Genomic DNA, 20,464 nt, shown 5'->3' with positions numbered 1-20,464 from the left:
TGGATATCCCAGGAAAGCTGGCCACACTGATTCGTTTGGGTCCCAGTGGGACCAAAGCCGTGAGCAGCACTGGTCAGGGCAGACAAGGAAAAACGACTTGTCTTTTTCCCAGGGTGGCAGCCCTGGGAACCCACTAGCCCTGGGAGGGAAGGGAAAGTTGTCTCAGTTACCAGGCAGTTCAATACGGAAGGCAGCAAAAATGTCTTTGAATGGAAAGGAAAAGAACAGGGTTCTGTTGGAATTTTTTGCAGGACAATGAGAGAGCAGCTTCAGCCTGAATGAATGAGCCACCCATTCTGAAAGTTCTCTGACAGATCCTCTGGTTCCCCATTGTCAACAAAGTCCTAGCTCCTCGGCCTGTGTCCAAGGTTCCTTCTGACATGGATGGTCTCCACCTAACTGCAATCTAAACTAACACCATCCCTTCCCACCCCAGAGAGGCTCCTCTGCCTCTGTAAGTCACCAGTGTTCCTTACAGCACCTGGTACAAAGGTGCCCTACAGATGCTCATCAGCAGAACACTGGGTCCAGAATCCATGCTCAACACACACTTACCAAATTCCCCCATGCTGAATCGAATCTGAGTTCATCCTTTCCTGAACCTCTGGCAAGAGTCTTGAGCTTGGCCGGGTATGGTGGCTCATGTCTGTAATCCCAGCACTTTGGGAGGCCGAGGTGGGTGGATCACTTGAGGCCAGGAGTTCAAGACCAGCCTGGTCAACATAGTGAAACCCTGTCTCTACTAAAAATACAAAAAAGTTAGCCGGGTATCGTGGCACACACCTGTAATCCCAGCTACTTGGGAGGCCGAGGCAGGAGAATCGCTTGAACCCTGGAGGTGGAGGTTGCAGTCATGCCACTACACTCCAGCCTGGACGACAGAGTGAGACTACATCTCAAAAAAAACAGTCTTGAGCTAGTCAGGAAGGAGGCTGTCAACCCAGAGAACAGAGGACAAGTAACCAGCCTCAGGGTTAAGTGGCCACCAGCTCGGTGTGGAGGATAATAATAGTTCAAACCTCACAGCTGGAAACTAGGCCCATGATCTCCCTGCCTAACAACACCCTCTCTCCCCGACTGCCCAACACACACATTCTCTGTGCTGGCTCTTCCTAGAGTCCCACCAGAGCTTCTTATCCTTCCAGTGAATCTGCCCTTCAACAACCATCCAATGGCACCCAGCTTGGAGATGTGGCTGGGATGCAAAAAATCACTACTGAAGGGTTCACTCTCCTCTAAGCAGCCTGGGCTCTCACCAGAGGCCCAGCCATAAGGCAGAGGCCCCGGGGGCTTCAGGCACCACCATCCTGGTCGGACAGAGTTCCTCCTACTAGAGTTCCCTGCTGTCTGGCACCATGGCCCTCTGCGCAATGCTGGCCCCTTGAAGACTAGATGATGTAGCTACGTCTAGTCAAAGCCACAGTTGGGAAGAGAATGAGGGAAAATGGGAAGAATGAGACCAACTTACGTGACAAGTGAATGGAGGTAAGGGACGCACCTCCAGGAATGGGGACCAGTGATGAGCCCTGGGCAATGTGGAGGCCAGCTCAGTGGAGGGGGTGTCACAGGTGTTGCCCCTGCCCTCTCTTCCGGGACCCCCTGCACCCACACAGCCCTGGTGCCCGCAGGGCTCTATCTACTGCCCTGATCTCACAGCCGCCAAGTGAAATTCCACCAGCTCAGCACTTTTGCAGAGAGGGGGTTGTTTTGCTTTTGCACCATTCTTTCCACAGGGTGGCCGCCTTGCCTGCTACCCCTCTTCCAGGGTCCCCTCACACAGCTGCTCCCCTGTTACTCGGAGCGATCTCCCCAGGCCCCACTGCCTCAAGAAACTACGATTTTGTTCCAAGCATCACTGCCCTGACCTCATTTCACACAGAGAAATCTGGAGCCTGAGGCCCGGCGGGCATGAGAGTGGGAGGGAAGCCCATTCACCCTGCTCCCCAGGGCTGTCTGGGCTCGCATGGGAATGCCATGCCGTCTAGAGGAGCGCCTCCCCACGCAGGGCTGGGCTCAAAATGCCCTGTGCTAAAACCGTCCTCTAGCACAGGCCAAGACACCACACACTCAGTCATAAAATTGTTGATCTGCTCCTCTTTCCTGTCCAGCCTCTTCCCCACCCCACCCCCATGCATCTTCCCCCAACACTGGAGAACAGAATGTGCTTGGCTGGAGACCCGGATGTAATAAATTGCTAGTAACAGAGACTCAATCTGAAAAACAAATTAATACAAGGCCTAGCTCTTCCTTTCTGCTCCTCTCATTCTCAACACTGTTTCCTGCAAGGCCAAGCAGAGAAAGAAATGCCTCCCTGGTCACAGTCGCTGAGAGGGAAATCAATTCCTCCCACCCTCGGGACCACCAGAGGCTCCCCTCAACCCACCAGCATCTCCCTTCATGAGCTCAAAAGCCAGGTCCCGAGAAGCCTGCATGGTATGTATTTGTCTGAACTCTAATTGAGCTTTTGCTTCACATTTAATGGGCACCTGCTGAGTGCCAGGCATGGTGCCCTGATCCCTGACTAGGCGAGGTGGTGGCCGCTGGGGTGGGGTGAGGAGGGGAGGCTGGGCCTGTGCATCCAGCTCTCTGTGCTAAGCCCAGAGAGGTCAGGTCTGATCTCATCTGATCAGACCAGTTCGACAGCAGGAACGACCCCTACCCCACACTGACTGTTCCCAGTCACCTACCCCTCTGTCCGGGAGTGGGGGTAATGGAACAAGAGTAAGAAGACACAGACAGGCACAAAAAGGCAGAACCAGCCATCTCTGGAAAGAACAAGAGTAAAAGGCAAATCTGAATGTGCCTGGGGATAGATTATAAAATGATGTTTAGCGTACTGGTTATATGCAAATAGCATGTAAATATGGACAAAGCCCCTGGAAAAATCTGAGTGTCCCCGCTGCTCTTTCTGCCTCGCTCTGTTTCTTACTTGGGCAGTTTCCAAGGCTCCAAAGGGAGTCATCTGACCACCTGGCCAGGAGAACCCAGAGTAGTGTCCCCAGCCTAATCGACCAGCATCCCCTTTACACCAATGCCTCTCCTTGGTGTCAGCCCACCTTGTGGCTATCTGAGAAACATGACCTCAGGGGAAGAAGAGAAAACAGGGCTAAGTCCAGAGCCAAGGTGGGAAGTGAGGGAGGAGAAAGTAAATGAGGGCCCTATAAGCACACATCCTTCCAGATCCAGTCTCAGGATGGTTCCCTGTGACTGTCAGGAGACCCAGTGGGCTCCAGACATTGCTCGATGCCCTGGCCCTTCCCATCACCAGTTCCCCAAAACCAATGGCAAGACACTAGGGCAGGAGGCCAGGGGACTCTGAAGCAAGATCTCAGTGTGGGTTGTCACTTGTTCTGAACATACTGCATAGACCAGCCTCATTCCTGCAGATCCACAGCCAGGTGGGACTCTGGAAGCCCCACCACCTAGATGGTTCCCAATTCCCTTATCTGCCAAATTTGAGGATTAGATGCTCCCTGCCCTTCCGAAGTAGGTTTTATGAGGTACCCCTGAGACAAGCCCCACAGAAGCATCCCGTGCGGGGCTGTGGGAAAGTGTCTGACTCTACATCTGAGCTTTTAAACTGCAGCAAAAACTGCCAGTGTGGTTGTCATCACCCTCATCTAACTCCATTTCCAGCGAACCAGAATTCTTATTTTATATCAAGAGGACTCAAAATGCTCCCTTCCCAAGTTGCTGATGGGGGAAGTGAGGCTCCAAGTGGCTAAGTGGCAGCCCTGAGGGTATATAGGCCATTAGCAGTAGAAGCTAGACCAGGGCCTGTGTGCCCTCAGGGCTGTCAGTCAGCGGTAGAAGCACCGGCCCCAGCACCCCCCCCCCCGAAACACCAGCACAGCCAGAAAGGGGAGATGTCAGGGAGCCCCCATAAGAAAAGGTGGGACAGAAGGCCCTACCGCCTCATGCGCAGGGAGCAGCCCCTGGGAAACTACAGGAAGGTCCTGGAACAGACAGTTGCAGCCACCATGGAGTCAGGCTCCCTCCTCTTCAGTCCAGTAGGGTCCAGCTGGTGCCCCTGGGAAGGCGGGCACCTGACCCCTCTGTATAAGGCAAGCAGTCCTAGGCCTCTCAGCCTGACTTATCTACCCAGGTGGTGGGCAGCCTGGCCCTTTTGCGTCTGCAGAAGTCATGGAAGGAAGGAGAAAGACCATTGTCTCCTTGTTACAGATCTAGAGACCAAGGCCCAGACAGGCTTCGGACATGCGCCAGATCACAGAGGGACCTAAATAGCTACCATTAACTGTGCACCCAGCACACATTTTTCTCTAACCGGTACCATCAGCCTGCCACAAGGGAGAACCATTATCCCATTTTATGGATAAAGAAAACATGGCTCAAAGAAATTAGAAATTAAATGGCTCCACATCTGGTAGGCTGCACAGGCCCTCCACACCTGGCCCAGGCCACCCCTCCAGCTGTGCTCACAACCATATACTTCAGGCACACACTCATACTTTCACACCTCACATGGTGTCTCTGCCTAGAAGGCACTTCCTACATTCTTTCTTTCTTTCTTCCTTTTTGAGACAGAGTCTCACTCTGTCACCCAGGCTGGAGTAGCTGAGACTACAGGCGCCCGTCACCACGCCCGGCTAATTTTGTTTTTGTATTTTTAGTAGAGACGGGGTTTCACCGTGTTAGCCAGGATGGTCTCAATCTCCTGACCTCGTGATCTGCCCGCCTCGGCCTCCCAAAGTGCTGGGATTACAGGCGTGAGCCACCATGCCTGGCTCTTTTTTTTTTTTTTTTTAACATGCACTTTCTGCTTTTGTAATTCCCACATTCTTGACCAGCAAACTCTTATATCTCACTCAAAACTCAGCCTAGATGTCCTTTATAAGTCCCTTCCAAACAATCGTAGAAGAGTTCATTATTTCTCCAGGGCATCCTAGAGACCTTGGACATCACTGGTGTCTAGTACTTAACCAACCTGCCATTATTTGTTTACCTCTCTACCCGCCAGGCTCTGACTAGATTTGAGTCCTTAATATGCTCTCAGGAAGAGGGACAATAACAGGCATCTTTTAAATGGTCCTTACTATATGTCGGGCACTGTTTTACATCCTTTCTCTATACTTTACATCTTTACATTTCACCATCACAATAGCCCCATGAGCCTGCGGCAGGTACAGTTGTTATCACCTCTATGGTTAGGTTAGATTACTTACCCAAGATCACACAGACAGCCTGGCTCCAGAAGCTGCCTGTCTGTCTATACCGGTACTGTATTATTCTCCATGTCCTCCCCAGTTCCTAGTGCAGTGGCTGGCACACAGTAGGTGCTCTGTAAAGGTCTGCTTTAGAAATAGGTGAGCAGGAAGGAGGGTTGCCACACCCCGGCCACCTCCTGCCCTAAATCCCACCTGGAATCCCTTAGGTCTCACCCTAGCTTCCATCACTCCTGACGTCCACCACATCTTTCTTCCCCAAAGCTCCAGGTGCTTTCCCATCTCCCATCCATTTCACGTTTGGGTGTCCCAGGGGGAAGAGATTCTTTCCAGCAAGGAAACTGAGACACACAGAGACCTCAGAGCTAGTGGATTCGCTCAGAGGCAGATTTCCTGCCTCTCGGGCTAATGCGCCCCACCCCCACATGGTCCGGTCTCACCTCTGTCTCAAGCAAGAACAACAAACCCTGAGAGGCAGGGGGTGAATCTGGAAGACAGCACCCCCTTGCTGACCAGGTCACTGATCTCTGGGCGGGGTCTGAGAGGAGGGAGGAGGGGGGCGGCTCCCTGGGGCCAGGAAGGAGGAGACAAGAGGCCCTTTGTGTCTACAGAGCTCCTGAGACACCTGTTCTCGCCTCCTGCCTGCCTGTGGCCTCCCTCCCGGCCCAGCCTGTGTGCGGCCTTGTTTATCCTGCAGCCCTGGCAGCTAGGCCCAGCCTGCTCCCAGCGTGGGGCTCCAGCAGCCCCTGCCAGCACCTGCCTGGTCCTGGCAGCCCTGGAGGCTGCTGGCCAAGCACAATCACCCTGCTGTTGACACAGTTGTTGATTTTCGGGAGGGTAGGGAGGGACAGGAGGAGAGAGGCAGCAAAGGCATTTAATGCCAGCCTGGCTAATTTGCAGTTGGCCCTAGCAATCCTGCACCCCCCACAGCTGCCTGCGAGAGGCTTGGGGTTTCAATCCCCCAGCAGCTTGGGCCACACACCATACAGTGCCCAAGTCCCGCTTGAACCCACAGCACCACACCACAGGCAGCCCCCATCCCCAGGGCCCCCATAGGCAGGGCCCCCATGTATGTTAGTGCACACCAAAACCCTCCTCCCCTGTGCTGGCACACACAACTTGTAGCTGAATAAGGCCCCTGAGCTCTGGGAGCCCCTGGCCACCTTGTCTTCAAATGCCCAGTACTCACTCTCCCCGCAAAGTCATAGTGTGCCCGGGTCCTTGGTGAGGAATAGGACCATCTGATATGCCCTTAGAGGCCCAGGTGGGGCCGCTGGGAGATGTGGAGGGGACCTGCGCTTATGACCTTCTCCTCCCTCTGACCTGTTCTCTCCCCCCACCCTCCAGGTCTTTATGTTATGTCTTTCAGGGAACTTTCCCTGGTTGCCCAAATCTGGTGTGGGCGCTCCCGAAGCATCCTGCCCTGTCCCTCCCTCCCCTCGGTTTGTCAGTACCGGTATCAGTTACTTACTTCATTTTCTCAAAGCTGTGTAAGGGCTGTGCTGGCCTCATGGTCTTTCAGCCCCAGCCCAGGGTGGCCCGGCATAGCCACAAGGCAGGTGCTCCCTACATACCTGCCTCAGGGACGGAGGACCGGAGAAGGCCCCTACAGGCCCCAACATCCACTCCATCTCCACCCCAAGTTCCTGCTTTTCAATCACCTCTTGGATTAGTAAGGCCCCGTGGCTGCTTAAAAGGCCAGTGTGCTTCTGGAGTTACCTGTTAATCTGTCCATGCACCTAGATTGGTAAAGCTAACTAGCCAAGCTATCTCCTTAGAGATCAAGGAGCACGGATCCTGAAGGGCAAGGAATGGATGAATTTAGATGGTGGGAGGTGGAGAGAGAAGGCAGGGATATAGAGAAGACCCTGTGAGTTGAGGAACAGAAGAAGGGCCTGGGGCAGGGGTTGCTATCAGGTGAGGCAGAAACTTCCCCTCTTCCCCATGTGCCTCCTTTCAGTCTTACATGCCCCATCTGAGAGCTCCTAAACCCCATCAGTCCTGGCTCCGCAGTCAGGAGGTCCCTTACACCTGTGGCCAATTGGCCCAGGAGGGCTCAGGCTCAATAAAGGGTGTCAACGGTCCAACAGACCCTCTCTAAACTGCCAAACACACCAACACTCACACACAACCCCCCTTCCTCCCCCCCAACACACACACACAATTCTGGTTCTCCAAACTTCAAGTTAATCAGTGCCCAGAAAAGGGCAACACAGATAGCCAAAATCAGTCCCAAATGGAGAGTGCCACCATGGTGAGGAGTATGGATCTAAGGTCAGGTGAACCCAGTAGAAGAAAAGGGGAATTTACATTACGAAAACCAAAGGTTCCTGATGCTTTCAGCCAGTTCCAACAGGCCGTTGTGTACAGTTGTACAGACCGTGCATTGCACAACTCTAAGACAGGCCCATTCACCTAGACTTGTAACCCATTTCAAGGATTCTCTGGCCGAGAGCAGTCAAGTCCATCCCTTGTCTACCTCAGATATGAAAGAGAAAGCCCTCTTGCTACCCACCTCTACCTAAGTCAAGATTTGACACAGGTCCCCTTCCTCTGTTCTCTGACCCTGTTTCCTGTTCTGGTCCCTAGGAGTTTACTGACTAAGGTACCTTACCCAACTAAGAGGAGAGGCCTCCTCTCCCTGCCCCACCAGCCCCAGTTAGGGAGCCCACCATTGAGTCTTTCTCAACCACTCTTCTCTTCCTCAGCTCCTTGCCCTGGCCAGACACTGCCATATTAAGTGCTCCTGGGCAAGGGGGATGGCTGGGGTTCCATGATTGCCCTGGAAACCAAGTTGATAGCAAAAGGAGGGAAGGGGGTGATAGCCTACTACTGGCCCTCCCCAGATATACTGGGATTAAAACCCCAACCTGCTTGGGGCACCGGAAGCTGTGGGGCTGTTCTGCTTCTTCCTTTTTCTTCCATTCTACTCTCCCTTCCTTCTTGACATCTGTCTAATGTCCCCACTGTCTCCCTGGAGTTCTCAGAGGCCCCGCCTGGTTCCCACGGGTCGGAAGAGCCTGGTCGGGGTCTCAAGAGCACAGGCCCCTGCCTGTCTGCACACATAAACACATACACCACACCTGGCCCTCCACACACACACTCATCACACTCACAGATACACACATCACACTCAGTCCTCCACAAACGCACACACACCTGGCCCTCCACACACACACACACACACACACACCACTCACATTACAATCACACACACATCACACTTAGCCACCTCTCCCCACCACATACACACACCCCACCAGCAGCCGAGAAACAAGGAGCCACACAAGCCTGAGAAATGGCAGGGACTGAAGGGGCCACTCCCTCTGCTTTCAAGAGCACCCTATTCAAGCCCCACTGCCCTCACCCCACCTGCCTGAGTGCCGGCTGTACCTGCACACAGGCTTCCTTCCACCCCTCCTCATTACCTTTTATTCCCCCTTCTTTCCCCACCCTACCCCACCCTCCTGGAACAGGCCCGAACCAAAACCTCACAGGGATGGTTGAGTGACTTCAGACTCCAGTAGGGCTGGAGGGTGGGGAGAGGTTGTTCGCGTGAGGGTGAGGGACCTCACACCCCGCACAGGCTGAGGGCTGAGACAGAAAACCCTCCTCACCCTCCACTCTGAGGAATGCCAGGTCCTGCCTTGTGTGGCCAGGCAAGAGTTAATGCTTTTAAGTCAGTGTGAAGGCAGCTCACGCCAAGGCTCCCCTCCCTGTCTGGCCTTTCCTAGGCCCCAGGGCCAAAGCAGGAGGCCCCATGAGTCCCGGGCAACCCCCCCACCCCTGCCCCCAGAGCCCGCCAGGGGTTCCATGGGGCCCACTCAGTTGTCATCGTGAAAGGGCATCAGCCCAGTCTGACACATTTCCACAACCACTCCTCCTGCCAGATCCCTCTTAGCACTGGTCAAGCCGTGCCTCCTCTTGGTCTTCCGTGGAAACAAACACGATGACATTTCTGTTTCACTATCTGGCAATATTAGATGTATTTTAAATCCTTTTCATCCTGATGACAAAGGTGCTACACATTGCTGTATTACTTTTAGAGACTACAGAAATAAGAAAATGAATATGAGCCACGATCTTTGAAAAAAAAAAAAGAAGTCACGCCTGTAATCCCAGCACTTTGGGAGGCCAAGGCGGGCGGATCACCTGAGGTCCGGAATTCGAGACCAGCCTGACCAACACAGAGAAATCTCGTCTCTATTAAAAATACAAAAAATTAGCCGGGCATGGTAGCGCATGCCTGTAATCCCAGCTACTCCGGAGGCTGAGGCAGGAGAATCGCTTGAACCTGGGAGGTGGAGGTTGCTGTGAGCCGAGATGGCCCTATTGCACACACCAGCCTGGCCAACAAGAGCAAAACTCCGTTTCAAAAAAAAAAAAAAGAGGCCAACAAAGAATATTGACCACCCCCAGCTACAGGAGCTGGAGTTAGAGCTGCTCTGCCTGCTGCACCTCCTCTAACTCAGCACCTGTCCCGCATGCTGGACTTACAAGAAAACCTTCAAATGGCTAGTCCTGGACCCCCACAGCACCTGCCTTTCTCTGCACCAACTCAGCACAGGACCTGAGTCTGCATCGGGGCACCATCAGCCATACCTGGGAGCAGGCCCTGCCCCCAGATTCCTCACCCCCTTTGTTGGGGGATGGGAGGGGGCGGGACCAAGGTCCTCTGGGAACTAGTTCTCACCCCATCTTGTTCCACAGGCTGCACATTCCATTCTCAGTCAAGCAGGGGGCGGGGACTGGGGGAGGTAAGGCAGAGGGGAGGAGAACAGTCTGGCCTCCTCTGGGGCGGATCCCCCAGGGAGCTCTGGGCTTGGCAGGCAGGGATTAGGACCAAAACCACCAGAGCGGGAGGGGAGCCAGGAGGGCTCCTGCCCAGTCTGTGGCCCCTTCTCTCTCCTCTCAAGCCAAAACACTGACACCCTAGCTTGGACATGTCCCCGGAAGACACAGGGGGACAATGTCGGGGGGTAACACTAATACCCTTCCCCCCAACCCTGCCCCAATCCCTGGGGCAGTTTATGGGGCTTCATGCCAAGGCTATTTAAATGCTAAGGCCACCATTGCGGGGAGAGTGGAGGGAACTGAATTCCAAATTTGATGACTTCCCAGTGTCAGACTTCCTGTGACCAAAAGGGTGTGGGTATCAAAAGCTATTTGGGAAAAAAGGTGGCAGCTGGAGATACTGTCCCCACTTCTAACTTCTTTTCCTCTACTGTGCCATACACATTCCTTTCCCCAAAAAAAACACCCCTGGCTGAAGCCCTCAACATGTGGGTACAGATCTCGGGACGTCTCCTAGCGTGGCACATCCTGTGTACACTCAGCACTCTGAGATACCAGGCCACACACACAACACATCCTGGGGCTTTGGTTTGCCCATGGATGACCTCAGGAGGAGGCAGAGGAAACCTCAGCCACTTCCTCCTCACCTCACAGCCTCTAGGAGGTCTGACCACTGCTGCTGTTCCATCTGAGACCATTGAGATCCTCCCTGACAGCACCACAATGTGCTCCTGCCAGGAGTGAGCAGGGAGGCAGGCCTCAGGGCCTCCTTCACAAAAGACGCAGTCCATGGAAGGAGAGGGGTCTTCCAAAAGCAAGAAGGACCTCCTGCCACCCACTAAGGCAGGAGAGCCACCTGGAGTAGCAGGTTGTAGCTACAAGGTTCTATGCTGTGAGGCCAGGCTTGGTGGTTCTCACCTGTAATCCCAGCACTTTGAGAGGCTGAGGTGGGCGGATCACCTGAGGTCAGGAGTTTGAGATCAGCCATGGCCAACACAGTGAAACCCCATCTCTCCTAAAAATACAAAAATTAGCCAGGCATGGTGGCGCACGCCTGTAATCTCAGCTACTCAGGAGACGGAGGCAGAATTGCTTGAATCCAGAAGGCGGAGGTTGCAGTAAGCCAAGATTGCACCACTGCACTCAGGCCTGGGAGGCAGGGCAAGACTCTGTCTCAAAAAAAAAAAAAAAGGTTCTATGCTGTGGACTACACAGACTGGGCAGAATTTTTTTTTTTTTTTTTTTTTTGGGACAGAGTCTTGCTCTGACACCCAGGCTGAAGTGCAGTGGTGGAGTGATCTAGGCTCCAGGTTCACACCATTCTTCTGCCTCCGCCTCCCCAGCAGCTGGGACTACAGGTGCACACCGCCACACCCGGCTACTTTTTTTGTATTTTTAGTAGAGACGGGGTTCCACCGTGTTAGCCAGAATGGTCTCGATCTCCTGACCTCGTGATCCGCCCACCTCAGTCTCCCAAAGTGCTGGGATTACAGGCGCGAGCCACCGCGCCTGACTCAGAAATCTTTTCCTAGGGGAGCTGCAAAGGCTTCATCATCATGGGGCTTTAAGTTGGGTCCATGGCATACAAGTGCTCTTAGGAGGGAACTACCATATCACTGCTCCTCCGAGAAAGTATTTACATTTTTTAAAGAGCAGTCACTCTTGATCAGAGAAGCTGACGGAGGTCGGAGGAACCCTGCTGAGCTGGCCTGCAGCAATCTTTGAACCAAGTCTTCCCAAGAACTAAGGAAAGGCCAGTCAAAAGGCAGGCAGTCACCGAGGCAAAGACCACCATCCAGAGCATGCCTTCCTGCTTCGGGGCAGGGAGCTGACAGGAGAGGGAAAGCAATCCTCCATGGGTCTAGTTCCCCATCTGGTAAAAGGCATTGTGATGGCCTCCCTGGCTGACACATCCGGGTTCCAGAAAGGGGACTAGCAAAGGGTGAGGACCGCAACGAGTTCAGGCAGGAGCGAGCCCTCTTAAGCAAACACTGAGCACAAAAATAACTCCCATTCAAAGCACGATTTACTGTGTGCCTGTGTGCCTGGCCGGCCCTCCCAGCACAGAGCCCTTTTCAAACACTCAGCTTCACCCCTGAATGTGGCTGGGGGAGGGGGCTCAGGAGCACAGCTGCATTTGAATTCCACTTTTTCCGGTGGTGTCAGCTTCCTGGAGACTTACCCAGGGGAGCTGCCCAATAAGGACCAATCTCAAAGCACCCCCAGAGAGGAGAAAACCTTTGTAGAATCCAGTGTCAGCCTCTCAAGGGCAAGGACACCTAGATCCCTTGGTGGAATAGGCCTAGCTCAACCAACACTTGTCTGGTAATAGCAAACCCCAGCTTACTATTCGTGGAGCGCTGTTGCTATAGACATCATCAGCCATTAGCCTCCCAACAGTTCTAAGAGGAAGGTATTGGCCGGGGGCGGTGGCTTGCGTCTGTAATCCCAGCACTTTGGGAGGCCGAGGTGGGCAGATCACCTAAGGTCAGGAGTCCAAGACCAGCCTGGCCAACATGGCAAAACCTCGTCTCTACTAAAAATACAAAAATTAGCCGGGCGTCATGGCACGTGCCTGTAGTCCCAGCAACTCAGGAGGCTGAGGCAGGAGAATCACTTGAACCTGGGAGGCGGAGGTTGCAGTGAGCTGAGATTACACACTGCATGATGAGTGAGACTCTGTTGCCAAAAAAAAAAAAAAAAAAAACATTAGCCGGACGTGGTGGTGGGTGCCTGTAATCCCAGCTACTCAAGACGCTGAGGCAGAAGAATCACTTGAACCTGGGAGGCAGAGGTTGCAGTGAGCCGAGATCGCGCCATTTGCACTCCAGCCCAGGCAACAAAATCGAAATTCCATCTCCAAAAAAAAAAAAAAAAGGAAGGTATTATCACTGTTACCGTCCCATTTCACAGGAGGGAAAACAGAGGCTCGGAGATGTTATGGGACAAATATTTCTCCTGACCCTAAATCCTTCTCACTGTGGATGTGTTTTCCTAAGTCTACCAATTACCACAGTAGCAAAATGTCCACTATGGGACTTTCCCACCAGAAGGAATGACGGGGATAAGGGTGCAGGTGGAACGTGGGGTATTTTCCAGAGCCGAGGCAGCACTGAACATCATCCATGACTGACCCTGGCACTCTTGATCACAAAATCTGAGTTGGAGGTGGAAAGCCCTCCCCAAGCAAGTCTAATCCAAGTCATCAAGTCAGCCTCCTAACTTGCCTGATTCCATCCTTGCTCTCCTTGAAGCTCTTCACTACTTAGCAGCCAAAGTGATCTCTCTGTTGTACATATTTTTCACTTATGAAAGTAATTTGGCCGGGTGCTGTGGCTCACACCTAGAATCCCAGCACTTTGGGAGGCCGAGGATGGTGGGATCATTTGAGGTCAGGAGTTCGAGACCAGCCAAACCAACATAGTGAAATACTGTCTCTACTAAAAATACAAAAAAATTAGCCAGGTGTGGTGGCACACACCTGTAGTCCCAGCTACTCAGGAGGCTGAGGCAGGAGAATCACTTGAACTCAGCAGGTGGAGGTTGCAGTGAGCCAAGATCACACCACTGCACTCCAGCCTGGGCGACAGAGTGAGAGTCCATCTCAAAACAAGCAAATAAACAAGCAAACAAATAAAAATAATTCATGACCATTGTAGAAAAGTAAAAAAACAAATGGGAGATAAGGAAATTAAAACCATCCATATGTCTAGGATCCAGAGCTAACCTCTTGTAAATATTCTGATGCATCCTCCCAGATTCCGTCCATGCGTGTGTGCACGATGGCCATGTGTACACTTGCAATTCTCTGTACAAGACTAAGACTGTACTCTGCAGTTTTATATCCTGATTTTGTCACTTCTTATGTAATTTTCCAGGTTATAAACTGCTATTAACCACGTTTTGGGGAGGTTTTGGGGTATGGTTTGTATACCCACCCGGTACTAAATTCAGAAAGGACGAAAGGGTCTACAGAAAAAACAATCTTTTCTCCATCCCATCCCTCAGCCACCATTTCCCTCCCTTGGGGCAACTAGTCCCAAATAATCTTTTAAAATCATGGAGCAGATCATGTCACTCCCCTACTTAAAACTCTCTGATGGCTTGCCATCACCCTGCAATAAAATCCAGGCTCCTAATCAGTCTTACTCTCTGGCTCTCCTCTGATTTCTCTGATTTCTCCAGTCTCTCCTCTCCAGCCACATAGCTGTTGCCCCTGTTCTGGCCTTAGGGGGTTTCATTTGCTATTCCCTCTGCCAGCTGGCTCCTCACCCTTCAAGGCCTGGGCTGAGCTGTCCTCTCCCCCAGGTGGCCTTCACTGGCCTCCCAATCTAGGGCCACCACTGCCTGACCTACATATGTTTTCTATCACATCACCCTGTGGTATTTCTTTCACATTGCATGTCATAGTCTGATAGTCTTGGTTACTTAAAATTATTTACTGTCTGTCTCCCCACAATAGAAAGACGCCTCTTTGAAGGCAGGCACGCTGCCTGTCTTGTTCTCCCCTGTTATCCCACTGCGTAGCACAGGCCCTGGCACATAGCAGGTGGTCAACAATTTCTGTTGAAGGAGTGAATGGGGTGACTGCAGTGTCAGTTGTCATAACTAAAAACTGCCAATTGCAGGATCGCCAACACGAAGAAGCAACCTTCTGGCCATCCCCCACATGCCTGCGGTGGAGGTTGGAGGGTCTGAGAAAGGAGGACAGGAGCCTGTTGTCCAAGGCAGTGTGGCTGGACAGCAGCACCCTGTTCTTCCTCCTGGTTCCTCAGCTCACCCCTTACCTCTGCTATGCATTTGCAGAATCCCAAATCAGACAAGGAACTTGTGACAAACCCAAATTCCTAGAAAATCCTCCAACTGCAAGTGGAAAGTTGGAGGTGACACTTTTGCCCCTCACCCCAAATCCCACATCCAGTCTACCCAGGCAGCTGTGCTATTCCATGTTTCCAAGTGAGTCCAGCAGCAGGAGACACAGACGCTACCCAGGGAGCAGGGCTCCTCCTGGGACAGTCCCAGCCCATCCCACCTGATTCTTCCCCTGGGCCCCTGACACTTGGGCTCTTCTCTCTAGAAATTCACCCAGCCCCAGAGACACAAATGCACATCCAATCCTGATCCAGCAGCCCAGGCTGAGGATGCTCAAGGGACACCCTTTTGGAGACACTTCCTTCCTGGGACCTGATTTCCATGGAGAGAACACTGCAGTTGAGCCAAGATTGATTTTTAAGAATGAGGAAGGGAGGGAATGAAATGCTTTCACGAAAATTGTGAAGGGAGGGAGAAAGGAAGGAAACAAGAAAAAGAAAAAAGACTCAAGAAGATGGCAGTAGACAAGGAATAAGAAGGATAAGTTTGATCTGAGGGGCTGGAATCAGGAAAGGGTGGGAGAGAGTACAAGATCTCCTCGTCTCCAGAAGTGGGCGATATTATAATCGATTCGTTGAGCACAAACGCCAAGTGCTCTTCTGGGCTCTGTACAAGGTCAGTTAAATAATAATGGCAATAACAGCTAATATTTATCTAGCACTTATTATGTACCAGGCACTGTTCTCAGTTTCACTTTATTAAGGCTTTTAATCCTCAAGTCAACCCCTTGAAGCGTTCATATTAACCCTATTTTGTGGCTGAGGAAACTGAGGCACAGAGGTTAAGTTAAATTGCCCACAGCCACACCGCCAGGGGCATCCGGGATCTAACTCCAGCTCCAGGACTCTTAACCACTAGGCTATATTTGGCCCTCAATGATCCAGGTAGGTGGGTCCCTACCCTCCTGGAGATCATGCCTTCCAAACCAGTATCTCCCAAACGATCACGACATGCCAGTTTCAAAGATGGCTGCTTACTCTACCCATTTCGCATGCGGGAAAGTCCGAACCCACGCTGCCCATCGATGGGGAACTGGAATCCAAATGTGCTGAATCCCAGCATCTTGCGAGGTGCTTTCTAATGAAGCACAGTAGAAACAGGGGTCAGCCTCAGGCCCTGACTCCCGACTGCGCCGAGGCGCGGATTACGGAGTCGGGGAGCCTGGGAGCCGGGGAGCCGGAGAAAAGGAGCTAGCGGGCTGGCGCCGCGTCGGACGGGTCCGAAAACAGAACCGCGGAAGGCAGGGAGACCGCCCCAAGCCCAGGGCAGAGAGCAGAGGGCAGAGAGCGGCCTGGCTCGACGGAGAGCGCCGCCCGGCCAGAACCAAGCTTGCCTCCCAGGACTGCGAAACGAACAGACTTCTGCACCCATCTTTGAAACCGGCATGTCGTGATCGTTTGGGGGATACCGGTTTGGAAGGCATGAACTCCGGGAAGTAGGGACCCACCTACTTGGACTACTGAGAGCCAAGTACAGCCTAGTGGTCAAGAGCCAGCAGCATCGTCTCTGGCCGTCTTTGGCCAGACCCCTTCGCCAGCGCCAGCGCCAGCGCCGAGGCGTCCTGCCCGGAAATTCCCAGAGAGTCAAAGCAAACTTCCCAGGAAAACTCTTCGGCTTCCTCCAAGCCTCTGTCACCGTGGCGGCTGCCAAGAGCGCCAGCGGAGTCTTTGCAGCTGCCGCGGGCCCTCCAGGGCGGGAGCCGCCGCTCCAGCGTTCGGGGTCCTCCCGGAAAGGTCCAGGGCTGAAGTTCAAAATTCACTTCCCGCCCAGGCCCGGCTCACTGCCCCGCCCGGTACTCTCCGGCAACCCCCACGTCTCTTGCCTTCTCCAGCTCCAGTTAGTCCTGGAGCGCCTCCAGCCTGAAGACCCATGCGGGCAGCTGGGCGAATCCCGCGGGCGATCCCTGCGCGCCTGGGGACTGGAAGCAGCCAGAGCAGGCGCACACACACAACCTTGTGTGTGCGTGTGTGTTTACGTACGGAACGCGCGGGGTGGGAAAACAATGGCGAGCCGCTGGGAACTGAGTGACTACCCGCTCCGCATCTCCCTACCCCTAGGCGCGATCAGCGTTTGCAGCGGAATCGGGATGAAAAGGCTCACCTACGATATCCTAGGGCGGGAGGTGTGGATAGTAAAAAGCAGCCTGGGGTGGGGGTGGGGGTGGGACGGGAGCAGCCGGAGCAGAAAACAAACAGGATGCGGCGCCAGTCTGGTCCGCTGGGGAACGACCCTGAAACCGCGGCAAGGGGCGCGCGTCTGTCCCCCAGCACCCCACGCAACCATGGCGGAGGAGCTCTGCGCCTCGTCGCAGGCACCTGAGCCCCACGCAGGACGCGCGCAGGTCGCCTCGGCTTCCCACTGAGAAATCCTTGAACTAGGCGCATAGTCGGGCTAATGAGAAAGACCTAGTCCTCTGCGGTCGGCGAGGAGCGGGTTGAGGGTGCACCCTAAGCTCGACCCGCGTGGTGAACGCGCGCGCGCGCGCGCGCGCGCACACACACACACACACACACACACACAAACACACACACACACAGCCACGCACTGCCTTACAGGCTGCCACCCCTTTCCACAAGGACCCAAGTCGGCCAGGGAGGAGCCGCCTCTGCCCAGGGTTGTTGGGGGTAGGTGAGGGTCCGTCCCTCCTCGAAAAACTTTGCACGGGGTGGAAACTCGCAGGGAAGAGAGCCGGTGGCTGCCCAGAAACGTAGGGGCGCAAGTGTCAAACTTCAGCGGGCTGGGGAGATGGGCGCGACGGCGCGATCATGGCGCGGAGGGGTGCACTTACTACTCAGCCAGGCGCGGGGCTCGGGGCTCGGGGCTCGCGGCTCCGCGCTCCTGCTCCAACTCCGTGCGGTCCTCGCGGCTGGCAGCCTACGCTTCCCGCTCACATGCCCCCGCGACGCCGCGGGCGGGCCAGGTTGGTGAGGCTGGGCTGGGAGGGGGCACGCCCCCCGCCGTCGGCCGGGGAGTCGCTGCGGACCCACGGCCACCCTGGGTCCGCGCCCCACGGGGGGCCGCCGTCCCGGGCGGCGAGCTTGGTTCCGGCCGGGCGGCGCCCTCTCCACCGAGCCAGGCCGCTCTCTGCCCTCTGCCCTCTGCCCTGGGTTTGCGGCCGTCTCCCTGCCTTCCGCGGTCCTGCTCCGCCACTAGTCCGACGCGCAGCCGGCCGGCCCGCCCTGCTCTCCGGCTCTCCGGCTCTCCGGCTCCACGCTCAGCGCCTCGGCTTGGTTCCGAGTCAGGGCCTACGAGGCTGACCGCTGAGCTCTGGGCTCAGACCCGGGCTCGCCGGTTCTGGACCCGGGTTCCAGGACCCGTGCTCACACAGTTCAATTCCAAGCCGGGACTGGAGCAGGGCGCTCGCTGCTCGCCGCTGCGAGGCTACTGGACAGCCTAGAGGAGAAAGAGGGAGGGAGACTGAGAGCGCGCAGGGGGAGGGGGGAGGAGGGAGGGAGGGAGGGTGGGGACATGCAGAAGAAGGGAGGGACAGAGAGTTTCCTCCTCCTCCCTGCAGCCGGGTCCATCCAGGCATCAACAGCTGGAAACCTCTGTTGGAAAGGAGAAAGCTTAAGGTTTCCGGGCGGCGGTGGAGGGTGGAGGTGGAGTGAGGGGGTGTAGAGAAGAGAAGAAAGAAGGATTCTGCCCGCTCCCACTGCCCAGGTATGCAGATCGCTACAGAGAATCTTCACTCCTTGAAGCTAGACCTAAGAAGTTACTGGTCCAACTCCAAGCCTCCTAGCCCCTCCAGACAGATAGCCTGAACTCGGGGTTTTTAAATAACCCATTTCTCTGGGAACCTGATCTCGGCCGGGCGCGGTGGCTCACGCCTGTAATCCCAGCAATTTGGGAGGCCGAGGCGGGCGGATCACTAGGTCAGGAGATCGAGACAATCCTGGCTAATATGGTGAAACCCCGTCTCTACTAAAAATACAAAAAATTAGCCGGGCGTGATGGCACGCGCCTGTAACACCCGTACTCGGAAGGCTAAGGCAGGAGAATCGCTTGAACCCGGGAGTCAGAGGTTGCAGTGAGCCAAGATCGAGCCATTGCACTCCAGCCTGGGCGACAGAGCGAGACTCGGCTCAAAAAACAAACAAACAAACAAACAAACAAAAAACCTGATCTCACCTGTAGCTAGATGGATTCCTGATATCTCCAACCACTCCCTAATCCTGTCATTTGCAGCCTCTCATATAAATCTCTTATTTTCTCCTGTCCCATTATATGGGAGGGTGGGGGAGAATGCAGAGTTGGTTTCGGTTCATTCAACATATTTATCAAATGTCCACATGTGACCGGGCGCGGTGGCTCATGCCTTTAATCCCAGCACTTTGGGAGGCCAAGGCAGGGTATCACCTGAGGTTAGGAGTTCGAGACCAGCCTGGTGAAACCCCCTCTCTACTAAAAATACAAAAATTAGCCAGGTGTGGTGGTGCATGCCTGTAACTCCAACTACTGGAGAGGCTGAGGCAGAAGAATTGCTTGAACCTGGGAGGCGGAGGTTGCAGTGAGTGGAGAACGCACCACCGCACTCCAGCCTGGGCGACAGAGTGAGACTCCATCTCCAAAAAAAAAAAACATCTACATATGCCTGGCTTACCTGAGTGCTGGGGACACGAAGACAAATGAGACAGTGTCCTTCCCTTTCTGGATTCTGATTTTGTAAAGGAATGGGTGAATATACCATTGCAGTGAAGTGGAGAGGGCTAAGATAGGGCAGGCAAATGGGCACAGGGCCACCAAAGACACTGGGGTATGGGGACTGGAACCAGAGTCTTCTTGGGGGAGGTGGCATCTGAAATGGGTCTTGGAAGGACCTGTGGGTGTAGGGCAGATTAAAAGAGTGACAATCATGGACCTACTAAGAAGTCTATGCCCACAGTGTGGGTGGCCAGTGTGTTCAAAGGTGATGGTCAGCAAGGCTCTCAAGGCCTTCTAAGGACTCATCCTTGCCCACTGCTTTGCCTGGCTAACTCCTTTCATCTTTTAGGTCTCAGCCTAGACATCAACTTTCCCTGAAGCCTTTCTTGATGGCCATATCTGGGCCAGGTGTCCCAACTGTGGGCTCTGGAAAAATCCCCACTTGTAGATAATATGGTAACCACTCATTTGTCTGTCTGCCCTGCTGGACTGTAAGCTCCGCAAGGGCAGGGATGTATCTCTCCAGTGTGCCTAGCCAGGGATTGAGAAAGAGCATAAATACTTATTGATCAATACTTGTTGATGGAAGGAAATGGGGAGCCACTGAAGGATTCTAAGCAAGGCCTCAGATGCCATCAATCTAGCTGGAGATAGGAAGGAGGCCAGTGACCAGACAATAACAGTGACCAGGGTAAAAATGATGCAGGCCTGAGCTAAGCTGGGAGTAGGAGGAATGGAAAGGAGAAAACAGGTGGGTGTAAGAGAGTGGGAGAAGCCAACATTAAGGGCCTGATGTTTGGGATAACTATGGATGAAGCCATCCTAGAAACCATGAAAGGGTTACCCAAGTTGCCAGATGTAGTGGCTCATGCATGTAATCCCAGCACTTTGGAAGTCCGAGGCAGGCGGATCACCTGAGGTCAGGAGTTTGAAACCAGTCTGACCAACATGGAGAAACCCAGTCTCTACTAAAA

At 54.0% G+C, this 20,464-nt stretch overlaps 1 protein-coding gene and 1 long non-coding RNA gene across 21 annotated transcripts in view; one reads left to right on the top strand and one right to left on the bottom strand.

Moving 5' to 3' along the window:
• The window catches only part of SOX13 (SRY-box transcription factor 13), a 54,746-nt gene extending 36,511 nt beyond the window's left edge, over window positions 1-18,235 (bottom strand). For 18 of the 20 annotated variants that reach the window (XM_074033724.1, XM_074033729.1, XM_074033697.1 and 15 more), the window contains exon 1: window positions 17,638-18,235. Coding sequence is in view for 1 of the 20 variants with exons in the window: in XM_074033696.1 (XP_073889797.1) it covers window positions 15,832-15,911 (80 nt within the window). In the remaining 19 variants the exon portion in view is untranslated. Of the gene's footprint in view, window positions 1-5,183; window positions 5,673-15,831; window positions 15,981-17,637 lie in introns of those variants that run through there. The other 2 variants (XM_074033696.1, XM_074033699.1) reach the window with 2 other exon arrangements.
• LOC141409774 (uncharacterized) lies at window positions 2,263-10,161 on the top strand. The gene is made up of 2 exons (XR_012431823.1): window positions 2,263-2,433; window positions 9,230-10,161. It is a non-coding gene; the product is annotated as an uncharacterized lncRNA (long non-coding RNA).
• Window positions 18,236-20,464: the final 2,229 nt, after the last annotated feature.

This window comes from Macaca fascicularis, chromosome 1 (assembly GCF_037993035.2).
Source record: "Macaca fascicularis isolate 582-1 chromosome 1, T2T-MFA8v1.1".
In the NCBI taxonomy this organism is placed as follows: Eukaryota; Metazoa; Chordata; class Mammalia; order Primates; family Cercopithecidae; genus Macaca; species Macaca fascicularis.
Note: the sequence above shows the minus strand (reverse complement) of the source record. Positions and strands in the feature narration are given on the sequence as shown.